Below are 16,548 nucleotides of genomic sequence, written 5' to 3'. Positions count from 1 at the left end.
TGAGTTTGTGGGGAATCGAACCCGGGTCTTCGTTGTGAAGAGTGAACGCTTTAACCACTAGGCTACCCTAGCGCCCGAGAAATATACCCCACCGCCCGAAACCTAAGAATTACATAATGTGCAATGACACTAAACCCTTATTATATAGTTCATATGCTGTTGTTCAACAATCATCACAATATGCATAGTTTTAACATCTACCCCACTGGCCCCAGATTTGTAACGATTAACACAAACATGCATGCATGCACGCACGCACGCACGCACACACACACGCACAACAATGCTCTCAACATACAAATACCGACTGCTCTAATGTGATTAAATCCCCTATTGCTGCGTGTTCGTGTTTAAAGTACGGCACACAAAATATATAAACGCATCGCATAATTTTAACCGTCGCAATAATGTCAGCTAACCACTATAATAATTACTTGCCTGATAACAATAATATCATTCGGGGCATCGTCAGTCAAGACAGAAATACACATATATATATATATATATATACTATTCACACTTTGCTAAGGATCAAATCTTGGATTCAACAGAAAACCATTTTTATGGTTACTCATGTATCAAGTGCATAAGGTTAGATTGTGACTGTTTGCCTAAAGAGGGGTTACCATATTATTATTTATCCAGTTTTAAATGGATACAATTTCAAATTATATACCTACGTTTAAGTACAGTTGTGAATTTTTGTGATCCTTAGCAAATTGTGAGTTGTATATATGTCCGAAATATAAACGCATTTTTTGGGAACTAACCCGTGTACGATATTGTAGCTTGAAGATTGACCCCGTCTTGTTTAGCAGGCAAATGTTCAAGGTTTTTAAATATAGATACACTTCGAATGTGTTACAAAATTTTGGAAGATGACATATGAGACCTTTTGTGAAGATGGTATGAATCATCCATACATTTTTACACTGAAATCATTTGCGAAATAATTTTGTTTGTAGCTTGTAATTCTTATAAAACTCACTTGTATCAATTTTCAAAAACTGGTTAGCGTAAAATTGTTTGAACCTCGCGGATGTTGCCCCATATTAGAACAACATATCTCGCTCCTAGACTATTAGCATAGTCTTATAGTTGTCGAAAATCCGAATCGTCCGTATGTTTAATGTGGAACCGGAAGTTAGAAAACGGAAGTTGGGTTTATCGTAAACAAGCACACGCCGAAGCAAAACTTGCTTCAAATTCAACTAAAAATGCGTTAAACTGGCTCAAATTTCTTACTGCCAACGGTATGATATATTGATTTGATTGTATTTGCATCATATGCACACTTATTTTACGAGTATATCACGATATTTGCTGCATAAATCCAATTACAAACTGACGTGGCACAGTCAACAGAGTAACAAAAATACAACAATTTCAAATTTTCAAGAGAATTTCCTGGTTTTGATTATCTACGTGGTATTACATCAATCAGTATTTCGTAATATTACAAACATAGTTTATTGTAAGAATGCTAAAGTGACTTTAATTTCACGTTATTTACTCCTTTGATCGGCTATATTGAGACCGGTACCTTTTAATCTTCCCAACAAAGTGTCACATTGACCTGGAGCGTATTATCGGCATATTTATCTTATCTGTTTTAAGCATTTGTGGCTTCCTATTTTTCCTCTCAAAGTTAGAGTACCAATAAAATTGATTTGTAATATTCAAGGGTCTAAAGTCAAGTAAACAATATATAAATTATGACATATTTGGATTGATATGTCTGTGTCTTATCAAGAAAAGTAATAGTCTATGTTACATATAATGTAGGTAGTCGATTTCTCCCGAGATCGATCATTTTGATTGGTGTATTCTGTTTTCACTGTTTAATAACAGGTTTCAGTGTGGTTGTTATTAGAAGGAAGTTCAAAATGAATTGTGATGTTGTCTAAGTCTCCTTTGTAAATATTGTGGTTTATGGACCATATTATCACAATTTCTATAGGTAAAGGTTTCGAACATGTTGAGTATTGTATCAGTTAGGTTCTTAATTTTGTTTGTTGACCTTTTGTTCATAATATAATTTCTTTCTGATCAATCATTTTATCAAATGTTTACCAGAGTTATCTCCCTTCCCTGTTTCTTATGTACATTAAATTACAAATTCAGTTCATTATGATTAGTGCTTAAGCTCACACAGATGTAGTGTATGCAGATTTTGCAAACTGTAAGAATAAATAATATTGTTTTGCCTTTAATTTGCTGTGTATACCTGCTAATAATGAAAATGACAACAGCTAAGTCGACTATTTGGTTCTGTTTCGATAGTGATGTTGTTGTTTTTATTTTACACATGTTGCACACTATTGAATTGATAAAACTGCATGACATCTGTTGTCATGTCTAAAACAGTGTGCAGTCACTTGACTTAACCACTGACATGTGCCCTATTTGATGCATTATATTTTCTTCAGCAGAATGAATTAAACTGAAACATGATTGTGAACTAGTTTCTAGTGTTATCAGTTTATTGTTTGAAGATGTTCTCACCTTGGTACTAAAAATTTGTTCTAAATGTTTCATTATTTTATCAAAAGGTATCCTTTTGTTTTTACATTCAAAATCAGACTATGATTTTGTTTGTTCTTTTCCGCTTTGCCTGTTATGAATGAATTTGTACATGACCCCAGCACAGTTTAGTAGTCTAAGGCTAGCAAACTTGTGAGATTTTGAAGACTGCTGTATTGTCTGGTCACTGCATCATTATCTGTGATGATTTGCAGGCTGTCATCATTTAGCAGGAATATTGCTGAATCGCCTGCATGTCTGTGTAAAAATTACTAATTGAAAACATAGTAGGTTATCACCAAAACACACAAGTGTGATAACCTATTTATCATGCAATCTTATCTTACTTTATAATTTTAAAAATGCGATTTCTTGAAATAAAACTTAGTGGAATGTTCACAGATATCACAAATATGCGCATAGTAATACGTTACATCACAAGTTCGGTGACACAATTTTCTTTTGATCACTCATTGACTGCGTTAGGTCATCTAGTTCCAAGTAAGTTTTTATGTTAAAGCACGTATTGTTGTCAACAAATCTTAGCTAACGTTTGAAAAATACCAACACACTTGTGTGGAACTTTAGAAACCTTCAATTAACATTTTGAACAGCAAATATACTTTAATGTTCGCGTGACATTCTGCACTTGGATTCCTTTGCCGTCTGCTCGCTAACACTGACAATCGGTCGGGGAACTGGTGTTGGTATCTTCGTAAGCCTATGAATTTCTATCTTCGCATCTTTATCCAAACCATCTATCATATCCAGACATGAATTTTCTTTGATCAAAGCACTGACAGTACCGTAACCACGGCCGTCAGTCCGGACATGATCGTCGATGTGTGACCCCATGTTTGTTTACACTGTGAAAGTAGTCCCTGAACTTTGCATATGGCCTTTCTAATTTGCATCAATATCAGCATATGACCCCAACAGATACCGAAAATAACTGTTGGCTTTATCCTGCTGAGAACGCAATCCATTGTATGATAGAAACCATTATCAGACTATTTCTTAGTTTCTTGTATACAAATACCCATGAATAATTAAAAACACCAAATAGTATTTTTACCAAATCTAGCATTTTCAGCTTGTATTATATACATGTTTGATTTAACAGATCTGTTTTGCTCAAACCACACATTGAATATATTTGAACTTTATTTTAGCTAATAATCTTTCATGTTATTAGATAGATGGGTATATGTGGTTCATAAGTTAGATAAATATTTCTGTTATGGGCTGATGACATGGGACACACTTCTGGCAGGAAGTGAACAGATGCAAATGAAAAGTCGATCAAATGTTTTGAGTTTACATGTATATTTTAATAAAATCCATTGGTTAATAATGCACGGTATCTGGTACACGAAGAGAGTAAAATATTACTCGCTCAAATACTACCTCTGATAAAAGCGTTATCAAAAATTCATAAGCTGTCAGTCTTTTAGTTAGTTTTCTGTTTGCTATCCTGAGACTACAATATTGTGGGAAGGACAACTGAAAATCTGGTATCTTGACATTTGCATGGGAGATAACTCAATGGTACCCTTTGAGGGTTATAATTCTTATCAGCTCTCCATACTTTCATTTTACAGTGATTCAGTCTAGCAGTAAATAGCTATGAACTTTGAGGATATTTGTTGGAACCAATTCTTTTTACTTTTCCTGAAACTGAATTTCTAGGGTTGAGTCGTAATTCTGAAATTGTGTCAATCTGTTTCAGAACTGGATAATCACGGAAGAAAGATGGAGAAGCAATACTCTGTACAGTTCTTCACATCATTTGTGGAGAACCTCCAGAGATTGTGTCAAAACTACATCAGCTACGACCAAATGGTGGAAGTGAGTGGCTACATCAGTGTAGAAATTGATAATGCCAAAAAGGAGAGGTACGTTCTCAGTGAACTGGTGCAGAGTACTGGCAATGTCATCAGTGAAAGCTACTGCACCAAGGTGTTCAAGAACTGCCCTCTGCCTGTCCAGAGAAGTCCTGGTCAAAGAAGAGAACCACCCGTTATGTCTCAGATGAGTCCAGCTGCAAAGAGACCTCTCAACCAGACTAGTCCTCGGTTAAACAGAATGGGGCAGAGTCCACAGATGAACAGGCAGATGAGTCCAACAGGTGTGTTGCGGTCAAGTAATGATAACAACCAGAGACCATCATTCAATCAAAGATTGAACCAAGCATCAGGATTTGGTGCTGGGAGAGGAGGTCCTCAAAGGATGAACCCAAATTTCTCTAATAGTGGAAATATGAGAGGAGGCATGCAACCCAGTCAGAGGACAGGGAATCAGGTGCCAGGTGTAAACCCAGTTGGGAGACCTAGCTTAGGAGGCAACCCCCCGGATGATGAACCCATCACAGCGGATGAACCCACAGGGTGGGGGAATAAGGCAACCAGGCCAGATGTCGTCACCTGGGCAGAGACCAGGTGTGAACCCAAGTCAGAGGATGGGACAGCAAAGTAGTAGTGTTAACTCGATACAAGCTCGTAGGACCTTTGGACCTGGCCAGAGAACTCAGCCACAACAGTCCAGATCCCCAGTCGATGATTCTGATGAGTTGGAAGTCATCTCATTTGTTCCTCCTCCTAGAAGATCTGTGGGTGAAGCTTCAACATCATCTCTGTCCAGTGGAACCAGGAGTCCTTCAACTCCAGAAACATCATCAGTTACAAGCAACAGGCCACCATTCCCATCAGGAAACAGATCTGGCAGCAATAACCCTTCTTCACAACCAACGTCGCAGGCACAAAATAATTCACAGTCGATGGTGTTACCTGTATCACTTGTTCAGAATGTTGCTCAGCCTACTGCACCTCAGACATCAAGGAACCAAAGTAATCCAGGGCAGCAATCTTCACAGAATCAAAGCATGAGTAATTCTGGGTCCCAAGTGTCCCAGGCTTCACAGCAGCTGGGACATCAGAGTTACCAAGGCCAGAACACGCAGCAGAACATGCAGCAGAACATGCAGCAGAACATGCCACAACCATCTCAACCATCAGAGCCCATGTCACAACCACGGCCATCACGACAACAGATAGTGCAACAGATGTTAGAAGCCAGAGCTAATCGCATCTTGCCCCCTACCTTACCACAGCAGTCCTCACAACCAGTTTCACAGCAGAGCTCTCAACCCATGCAACAGCAAGGAACACACACCATGGCATCCCAGCACTCGTCCCAGCCAGTGTCTCAAAAGTCTACCCCGCCTGTTCCACAGCAACTATATCAAAATCAAAACTACCCACAGATGCCCCAACCCCCTCACACGCCCCCTGGACAGATAATGTCCAGCCCTTTACCAGACACTAACAGAAATGTCTGGGATCAGATGAACCCGCCTCCAAGTTATCCTTCAGGAGTAGACAAAAAAGATCCAGGACTTTTGGGGTTAAACCTCCCAGGTATGGAGACAAATGTTGATTCTACTGCTCCAATGGAAATCAGTGCTAGGAACTCGTTCATGGATTCAGTTTCTGATAGATCGTCTCTGGCTGTGTCCTCATCTGCACCAACAGTTGCGACATCAGCTCACTTACCTTTTCCAGAGGACCCTTTAGGAAGTTTACAGATCTCTAATGTTGTTTCCCTTCCACAAGGCACTCTCCCAGACATCGAGTCATCACGCATACCAGCTTCTTTCCCAGAACTGAATCCATCAAGCACCCCATCCATCATCGCTGAAGCATTTGCCTCTTTAGATCCAGCGACTCTCTCTGAAGCTACAACTTCAGAACTTCCAATGACATCAGAGGTGAACTCATCAATGTCTTTGGACAAGTTAGCAGATGAAGATGATTTACCCAGTAAAAAGGCCAGACTAGGCTTGGATACATCCGACTTGGTCGGAGGCCCAACCTCAACTGTTGCATCAAACTCCTCCAAACCAATGGTACCGATTGGAAGAAAACTGAAAGAATTTGCAGCAAAGAAACGAGCTAAACGAGGCCGGCCAAGACTTGACAAACCCCCAAATATCGACAAACCAGACATGAGTGATGGAGAAAGCGTAGCTGATTTTGATGCTGAAGTGGATGTAGATCCAACCAATATGACTCTAAGAAGCCGGGGAAGGAATCCGCTGCATGCGAGCCTCCTACAATGAAGACTCAGACAGTGATTCAAGTCTGCCTGAAGCCTTCCGTTTGAACTTTGATCCTGCAGTCTCTACATCAGCTGGATTGGTGTTGTCTGGGGAGGGTTTACAAGATGATGAAAAGGATTTGGGCAAGGATTTGGGAGGAGCGGGAGCAGATACAGCGCCAGCGCCAGTTGATGGCAATCCAGGTGACTTTTGTACCCCTGTTTACATGGCTTAGGATTATACATGCTAATTAAACCTGTAAGTGTGTCCGCCTATCCTTTCTCTTTCATGTGTTCAACTCACAAGTGTTCATCAATGTCTTCTAGCAGCAGCTGCTTATCTCCCAATTCACGTCATTACATGTGACTAACAACTTCTGGTACTGTTGACAAGGCTTTCATTTATCTTTTAACCACATGGACAATTCAAAAGCACAACCTCAAGATATATATATATATATGTACGTGTAACTTTTCTTTCACTTTTCTTTTACAAAATCAGTGGAATATGTTCGGATGAACTATTTAATAACATTTTCATGTTTTGTTTACATTCATGTTGAACCATGATTCTGGGAATCAAACCTAAAATGTATATCTTCATGACTGTCACTTCCCTGCTTGCCCAAATCCCATGTATGCAACATGTTAGGGACGTGCTTAAAGGTTCAATCTTGGCTTGAAGCGGTAGTCTTTCTGGCTCGTGATTTAATAAATGAGTAAAATGTTAAGACTTTGTTGTGGAAGTTATCAGATGTGTTCATGTTAGAATGATTAATGGTTAGACTTTACTCGTGTCAAAAGGATTAGAGGATTCATTAAGAACTTTTTCTAATATTTGAAGTCTCAGACCCCAGCTGATTGTCTATCTAAATGTAGGTAAATATATTACACATGGAAAGTGTTCACTGTGGGTCACACACATGCTCATTATTAGATTTTCTGTTTATGTTTGGAAACCCTGCCCTTTTCACTAATGGTGGAAATTTTCCTTTAACTTCTTAAATTTTGATGTCAGGGGGTCCAAATCTTGCAAGTGGTAGATAGAAACATTTGAACATGTCTGATAATTTCATTCTATTGTTTCAAAGTTTGCCTAGTTGCAAATTGTACATTTGTTGTGGGCATTTCTTATGGGACAAAGAGAATGTAGTCTTGGAATCATTCTTTGCAAGGGTTATGAGGGAAATTTCTAAAGCTTTTTACTGCATTTGCTTTTCATATGATTCCATATTGCTATGATTAGCTGGTACAGCCTAACAGCTTTGTTAGTGGTTGTGACTAAGAAAACCAGTGTTGTCATATATGGTTGTAAGTTGACTATTGAAAACTTTGTCCCATTTTGTCCATGTTCTCACGATAGTGTAGGAATCAAGGTATTTCGAATTCCTAGGTCATCATGAACACTGCTGAAATTTCTTCTTATCATGTTTAATGAGTAATATGTAATATTACCATGCTACTGAAATGGACAATTATTCATTATCACAATTAGAAGTATCCTCGTAGAGCACATCTTTTCAAGAACAAGAGTAAACAAGCTCTTCATAATGGTCAGTATCACAATTATCAACATGTACCCTTAGTCAGCACCTGCTTGTGTTCCCTCTTATTAAACATGGAAATTAGAAAAGATATGGCGTCCTCTAGACCCTACTTTTTCTTTGATGTTAACACGATTTGCAATATTTGTCGTCAGTGAAATGTGACTCCTGAACTTTCGTTGGAATTTGGCCCCACCACCATCAGTGACATTTTTCTTAGTACTTCAACTCACATATTCTTTACCTTAGAGATTTGACCTCCTTAGGCTTCTTCCAGGATGCCTTGGTGAATTAATTTTGCACATGTTACAAAATGGTCAAAGGTCAAGGTCATGAGAAAGATGAAACTGAAATGATCAAATCTAGGTTAGGACATAACTTTGAAAACGTTTTGGTCAGCTTGAAACTGTTCTTAAAACATGGTTGGACCGTTGTCAGTTTCAAAGTGATAGTTACATTGACAATGATGGAACTTTATATTGACTTGTTCCTCAGCATGTTCAGAAATCTTACTACTTCAAATGTCATGTCCAAGTTCATTTTCAACAATAGTGAATATGTCAAGATTATTGAAAAAAAATATTCTGCAATTGTCTTAATCCTCATGCATCTGGAGAATCCTTTTGGCACATGCAATAAGAATGTCTAGGTCAAGGTCATGTAACTGTAACAAACACTGTTGTGAAAGCTGTTTTATGTGTCTCTTTCACATATTGGTGTTATAAGCAAAGGAACAGAAACTGTGAAGTACCGACATAGGAATATATATGACTCACAGGTACAAGTACCATGTTTGTTAGCTGTGGAAGCCTATTTACTGTCTGGGTAAGTCTGAGAAAAGTACTTTGTCTACAGACAGTCATGAACATGGTCAGCAGATTGCTACTGTACCTTGAGTTGTTTCGTTTCAGAATCTTTGACATTTATATTATTGTGGTGTGTTGTGTGGTGTTGGTGAAACAATTTTAGCTGTGGAAACCTCAAAGCCTACTTTCAACAAGTTAATATTTTTTTGATACCTTTAGACACATGTATGACTTCAGTTTGAAATGAAGTGAAACAGGGTTTTAAGGGTCATAAGCTCAAATTTACGAAGGGGATGGGGGCAGTGGGGTAGCCTTGTGGTTAAGGTGTTCGCTTGTTATGGCGAAGACCCGGGTTCGATTCCCCACATGGGTACAATGTGTGAAGCCCATTTCTGGTGTCCACCGCCCTGATATTGCTGGAACATTGCTGAAAGCGGCGTAAAGCCCAACTCACTTCCTCACTCCAAAGGGGATGGAGAACATTTTCTGGTGTTCCAATTTGGGTTCGACACTGATGCGTGATATGTTCATTCTGTTCTAAATGGAACTTTGAAGTCCACAGCTAAAATTATCAGTGTTGTCAACACTCACAGAACTTGGTTCATTTCTTTCTATTGCACTTTAGTCACTTACAGGTTCTGATAAAGTGGCCCATTCTACAGATATTGCTGATTCAAGGAAGACTCCGGATGTCCTGTCTGAAGCTGACAATGAGAGCTACATTTTGATAGAACTGGAATCGGATGATGATGATGATGATGACACATGCTCAGGTGGGGCTGACTCTTCCACAGTTGTTGTCAAGCAAGAGTTGTCTACCTTCTCTAAGAGTGTGCAGTTTGCGATCAATCGTCTCACGCAGTTCATGATCCTAAAGAAAGTCAAGGAGCCAGCGTACACCATTATGCCTGAAAAACTTGATCCTCTTCTGGCTGAGTTCTATCTTCGACTGAGGAAAAATGGTGGCCGAGAATTCATGTCCTCCAGCTTAAAGCAAATCCAGAACTGTATAGGAATCTACCTTTCCACAAATAGCTATCCATATTGTATCAAGAGTGACTCCAGGTTTGAGAATTCTAGGAGAGTTATGGAAAACAAACTCAAGCATCTGAGATCCTGTGAAGATGCAATTTTCACCATGAGGTCTGAAGATGTAGATAAGCTTTATGAAATTGGACAACTTGGCAGCAAGTCAATTGACAGTTTACTCAACACTCTGTGGTTGATGAACACTGTCCACTTCTGCATCAAGAGGCCAAAGGAGCATATCAGCTTGAAGTGGGGGGAGATCAAACTTGGCCGAGAAAACCACCAAGAGTATCTTGAGTATGTGCCTTCAGGAAAGATTGTTTGGAAGAGGCATGACAATCCTCAGAGGTGCTTTGTGACTCTGTACAAAAAATATAGAAGCCTAAGACCAGCTACAGCACAGAGCTCAGGCTCAACCTTCTATCTAGCCATTACTGACAAGAAAGATGGATTCAAGCATCAGAAGTATGGGGAATACAAGATGGCCAATATCTTCAAGAGGATGCTGTCCAGTGCAGGTTTGCCTCCTGAGATGAAGATTTCCTGTCTGGAAATCTTGTAATGTGTGATTTCATGGTGGAATGGACTGTTATTTCTTTGCAGCTGATGATCTTTCAAAGACATCTGTGTTCCTTTTCAGCAGTCTCTTGTTTGGAAGATTATATATTTTTTAACTCTAAATGTTGAATACTTGTGGATGTTTCAGAGCTGTTAACATTCATTGTATTTTTGGTATTGTGAGATTCGTTAGGTATGTAGGTCGGAGAAGTGTTTAGCTTTGTCTGTGTACGTTTCACACATATTTGATATGATGTCCTCTTAAGGGTTTCCCTTCCAAAACTGCTTATTTGTTTATTGTTGACAGATGAAACCAGGACAAGATGAAGTCCATGAAGTGTCCATTTCTGAAATGGAGACACATTTTCCTTAGTTTCAAAGATTTATTTATTTTCAGGACTGTAGTGAAAGAAAGACTCTTTCAAAGCAGCTAGATTTCTCTCATCTATGCATGGAAATAGTCTTTTGAGCTTGTTGGAGGTTAACCACATTTTCATATAGTGCTTCTGTTTAATTGTCTCGTCTGAGAATGCAATCTAGATGATTTTAGATATATAGCTTTATGTGTATTAGTTTCGTTATAAACATGGATGTGTTTGTAATTGTCTCGTAAAATTGAGAAGTACGTTTTTCTATAACTAGCAGTAGAATGTCTGCTATTTTCACAAAAGACTTTTTTCAGCCTTATCATGTTGGTCATTGCTTTGTAGGAAAAAAGTACCATTGTCAACTTCATTCGTCTGTCCACACTTGTGTATGTTACATGTTTGGTATGATTTAGGTGGTTTGTGATTTTGTCACTGTTATCAAAAGCCCTTATGATTATCAATGTTTCAAAGTAATATATGATTTTATTGCAAGATTTGTATCCTACCATGATCTTAGTCCTGTTATCATCATTAGATGCTATGATTAGAATAGTGTCTTACAAGTCTGCTGAATGTGAATTAGAGATAGTTTAGAATCCATACGACCTCATGATGTCTTTTAACCGACCTCATGATGTCTTTTAACCTGCTAGTCCCGTTCAGTGGTCCACTTTCCGTCCTGTGTCCTTTTCGAGCTAAGACATGAAAACAGCTGTCCTGGACACATGTTTGAGAGTTGGACCTTCATGAAACCTCAGTTTAGAATCCATGAGATGTCATGATGTCTTTTAACCCACTGGTCCTGTTCAAGTCCTCCTGTGCCCTTTTTGAGCTATGACATGAAAACAGTTGTACTTCATAGATTGTCAGCAAGGGTCTTGTTTGTTGGACACATTTTTTAGAGTGGGACCTTCTAAATACATTAATATGTAATGGTTGTAAGCAACGACTGCTTTGAACAAACATTCTCCATAGCTGAGGCCATGTTTTCTCAACACAAGTTTGACAATATCTTCTTTATACAATAATATTAATATCACAGGTGTAGATTAAATTTGCTTTTTGGAAACTTCCTTAAATGCCTAGATCTTGTCTTGCCACAAACAGTTTTGACAACAGGTACTTTATATGGTTGCCTGTAGGATACAGGTGTAGGTTTAGATTGCTTTGTGTGAACTTTACCAAGCATAGGTCTTGTTTGCACAACGTAGTTTAGACGGTCTGACCTCCTATACATTGACATGAATATACAGTGACATGGATATATAGTGACATGAATATAGCACTTGTTGGTTAAGATTGTTTGCACAACTCGGTTCTGTTGGACTCCATGAAATGAATGGTCTCTATTCTGAATTGGGGATTTGTGCCCAATGTGATTTTTTTCACAATCATTTGTTTCTTATGTAAAATATTGAATTCAAAATATATACTGCAATCAGTTAGAGCCGAGGCACATCCCCACTTTTCCTTTTATTAAAAAAATTATATATCTTTGGGAAATGTGCATGTTATTCACTTTCAGAAAATCAAGATGTTTTTTCCTATTCATTATGTCATTTGGACTTGGAGATAAGCCATGGTGTCATAAATGCAGGAAAATTCAAGTTTTGTTTAATATCTGTGCTTTATCAGTTTCTTGTTCAGATCGGTTGGCAGACATTTTAGCAGCCACCTGTTTTATATATATGCATGATTCTTAGCAAACTGTGCTTTTGTTATTGATCTGATTTATGCACAGAATATCATTGACCTAGTGTGAGATGCATGGTCTGATGAGCAAGGACCAGAATACAGGCCATTCTGCTGTCACACAGGTTGATATTAATTTGTATCCACCAATCCTGAATCTGAATGATCTACAAATCAGGATTATCTCTAGCTGCTACAGAAGTATATGTTCTTCAGACACACTGTTTAATGGATTGTGTTTATTATTAGCTATATTTGATAGCTTACTAAGGATATGATTTCCAGATCAATAATCACATAGTATACGCTATCCAGAGGAGAATGGATAAATTTTGGGATGGTGGACATTTTGATTCAAGGTCTTAAACATGAGTAAAACAGACAATTTGTATATGTGATTAGACTCTGACAGAAAAACAATATCTGACTGTAGAGAAGAATGCATTATTATGTTTCTTCTGTAGAGAACACATTATATGTGTCTACTCTTGAGCATATATAATAATGTGTCTACTCTTGAGCATATATTATAATGTGTCTACTTTTGGGCATACATTATAATGTGTCTACTTTTGAGCATATATTATAATGTGTCTACTTTTGGGCATACATTATAATGTGTCTACTTTTGAGCATACATTACAATGTGTCTACTTTTGGGCATACATTATAATGTGTCTACTTTTGAGCATACATTATAATATATCTACTTTTGAGCATACATTAAGATGTGTCTACTGTAGAGCATATATCATAATGTGTTTACTCTTGAGCATACATTATACCATGTTTACTTATGAACATATATTTTAATTTGTCTGCTGTAGAGCATACATTATAATATGTCCATGATTCTCCATGACTCCATTGTTTGAAAGACATGTAAAAACACAAACACACTTGTGAAATAGTAAAAGGACAACTCAGCTTTCAAACATATCCTGATGTGTTTACATGATACATCTATCACAGTTATATTTTAGCATGATTTTCATAATTGTTCAGCAGAATTAATTGCCATATTTTTTACTTCCCCTTTGATAGCCATTTTACTTCATCTAGAAATGATTTAGATGATTTTTAGGTAACACTTTTCTGTGTTATACATCAGGGGAATTTGGAGATCTGTGTCTTGCCATTATAGCTTCTATGAACATGTTCTGTTTGGCTGCTTAGGTAGATAACCAGATGATATAATACTATGATTGTACTGTGAGATGCATTTGTCATACTTCATTCTACATTGTATACTGAAACAAAGTCGGAGAACACAAGTATTTGAGTGTTCTAAACTTGTTTTGTGCAGTGTACAATGTTGTATTTTGTTGTGCAGTATTGTACTGAAATGAATCATTTTACAAATACTTTAGAATGTTTCCTAATGTACTAAAGATTACTCCATCTTGTTGTTATTACATGCTGAGCTGATGCGAACGTTTTATAGTAGCTCCCTTCACCATGTTCATTAGTGCTATGAGTAATGATTAGATGTTTTCTTAAAGATATCTTCATCAGGTCATACATCCTAAAACCTATGGACGGTGTGGGTAGCCTAGTGGTTAAAGCGTTCGCTCGTCACGTCGAAGACCCAGGTTCGATTCCCCACATGGGCACAATGTGTGAAGCCCATTTGTGGTGTCCCTGATATTGCGGGAATATTGCATAAAACTAAACTCACTCACTCCTAAAACCTATACTGAACAGTTTTATTAAACCTCACTTCATCATGTTTTTAAATGCTAGAACCTATACTGAACAGTTTTATTAACGCTCACTTCATGTTTTTAAATGCTAAAACCTATATGGTTTTAACAAGGCTTACTTTATCATGTTCATATTTGCAAAGGCAAATGCTAAACAGTTGTGCTAAAGCTCACTCATCATGTTCATATAGATATAGATTTGTATATATGAGAAAACGTATGCTGAACAGTTATGTTAAAGGTCAATTCATGTTCATATATGCTAATGCTTATGCTAAACAATGATGCTAAAGCTTAGTCTGTCATGTACAGAAAGGCTTGAGGGTAGGGAGGGTCCAGTTGTCAAGGATGCCACATGCTGAGCAGAGTTATGTACCTTTGCCACATCAGGAACATATATGCTGAAGCTTATGTTAAACCCAACTTACTCATATATGCTAAACTTTAGGTTAAATCCAGCTCACTCACATATGCTACAGCTTATGTTAAACCCAACTTACTCATATATGCTAAACTTTAGGTTAAATCCAGCTCACTCACATATGCTACAGCTTAAGTTAATCCCAACTTACTCATATATGCTAAACTAAGTTTTGTTAAAGCTTACTTCATCATGCTCATATATGCTAAGGTTAGTGCTATGCTCACATCATCGTTTTACATGCTAAAACTCTTACCAAAGAGTTATGGTAAAGATCATTTTATTTTCATTTGTATTAAATCTTATGCTAAACAGTTATGTTAAAGCTCACTTCATCATGCTAATATACACTAAAGCTGAAAAAAAGCTCACTTCATTTTCATTTATGCTAAATCTTATGCTAAACATTTATGCTAAGGCTCACTTCATCATGTTCATACATGATAAACAGTTACGTCAATTTAAAACTGGTGTTTGGCTCTGGATAATATATTTTGGAGCCTGGATATGAAAAATAGCTGAATTTGTATAAGAGTCCATTTTGAAAAATAGGCCATGCTTATACTTATAGTTTCCTGTTCAGCTGCTGAGGTGAAAACAGAAGAAATATATGAATAATAACTTCCACAAGCTTTTGAATGAAGCAGTAAAAGCACTGTTTATTATCTGTACCTTTCACAGGTAAAAGACTATCATTGAACTGTTTACTTCATAGACTTTCATAACACATTATTATATAACCCAGAATAAGAGCCTGTTATCATTAATGGGTTTATTGCCATGATAATCTGTCCTTTTGATGGACTCATTCTCTGAAATGAATAGGAGACAAGATCCAAAACTGAATTCAAGACAGAAATATCTGATGGTCGATATGGCAGCCTAACAAGCGCACACAATTTTCTACAATAGTGAAACTTAGGGTTTATTGAATATCATTTTAGGTATCTTAATGTTGCATTATTCAGAAAACTGCTTTTGATATTATATCTTTCAATACATGCTGTCCAAAAACAATTGGGACTTGAGATTTCATGTAGGCCTTCTTGCATCAGGCTGAAACATTGAACCTTCTTTTGCTGGTAGAAAATGTAAGACTTGTGCAACCTAGAAACTTCTTTAGAGTAATATGCACTATGTATGTGCCCTGTGGTAGGGCCCAGTTACTTTTGAAACTTTGACCTGTGGTAGGGCCCAGTTGCTTTTGAAACTTTGACCTGTGGTAGGGCCCTGTTACTTTTGAAACTTTGACCTGTGGTAGGGCCCTGTTACTTTTGAAATTTTGACCTGTGGTAGGGCCCAGTTACTTCTGAAATTTTGACCTGTGGTAGGGCCCAGTTACTTTTGAAACTTTGACCTGTGGAAGGGCCCAGTTACTTTTGAATATTTGACCTGTGGTAGAGCCCAGTTACATTTGAAAATTTGACCTGTGGTAGGGCCCAATTACTTCTGAAAATTTGACCTGTGGTGCAAAATATACATGAGGTTCAGATGTTTTAGTTCTGTCTTAGTTATTCAAAATTTGAAGTGCTTGCTGATACATTGAGTTTGTATCCTAGTCATGATGCTGCAATGAACACCATCTCAAACCAATATTGTTCTTTTGCTGAAAACAAATATTTGTGATAATCATGCTGTCAGTAGAATATTGTCTTTTTCGTGATCCAATATTGGATGATTCAGTAATGGCCTATTGTGTATAGTTCCTGGAGTGTAAGCACCTGATTTGTCTTGAAACTCAGGTGATAGTTGGTAAGTCATGGTTTCAAGACAAGTATGGAAGTCAACAGGTATTTGCCATGATCATAG

General features: G+C 37.6%; 1 protein-coding gene across 5 annotated transcripts; it reads left to right on the top strand.

Moving 5' to 3' along the window:
* Nucleotides 1–1,162: 1,162 nt before the first annotated feature.
* On the top strand, nucleotides 1,163–15,096 carry LOC124254597 (cell wall protein RBR3-like). 5 transcript variants are annotated; one of them, XR_006892495.1, is made up of 3 exons: nucleotides 1,163–1,253; nucleotides 4,253–6,877; nucleotides 9,631–9,689. XR_006892495.1 is itself a non-coding variant. In XM_046688430.1 (2 exons), exon 2 carries the CDS (start codon nucleotides 4,877–4,879, stop codon nucleotides 6,638–6,640), a length of 1,764 nt encoding a protein of 587 aa, XP_046544386.1. In that variant the 5' UTR covers nucleotides 1,163–1,253; nucleotides 4,253–4,876; the 3' UTR covers nucleotides 6,641–7,267. The 5 variants fall into 5 exon arrangements, 3 of the variants coding, with proteins under 3 accessions (XP_046544386.1, XP_046544388.1, XP_046544387.1); XR_006892494.1 differs by having other exon boundaries at nucleotides 9,604–9,688; XM_046688430.1 differs by lacking the exon at nucleotides 9,631–9,689 and having other exon boundaries at nucleotides 4,253–7,267.
* Nucleotides 15,097–16,548: the final 1,452 nt, after the last annotated feature.

The sequence above is a fragment of the Haliotis rubra genome, unplaced genomic scaffold (assembly GCF_003918875.1).
Source record: "Haliotis rubra isolate DU_JTF1 unplaced genomic scaffold, ASM391887v1 Scf577, whole genome shotgun sequence".
NCBI classification, from domain to species: domain Eukaryota; kingdom Metazoa; phylum Mollusca; class Gastropoda; order Lepetellida; family Haliotidae; genus Haliotis; species Haliotis rubra.
This window is presented reverse-complemented; position numbering and strand designations above follow the sequence as displayed.

What these genes read in the sequence shown, in the direction of transcription:
- LOC124254597 (XM_046688430.1), top strand. Translation starts at nt 4,877, where the DNA reads ATGATGAACCCATCACAGCGGATGAACCCACAGGGTGGGGGAATAAGG.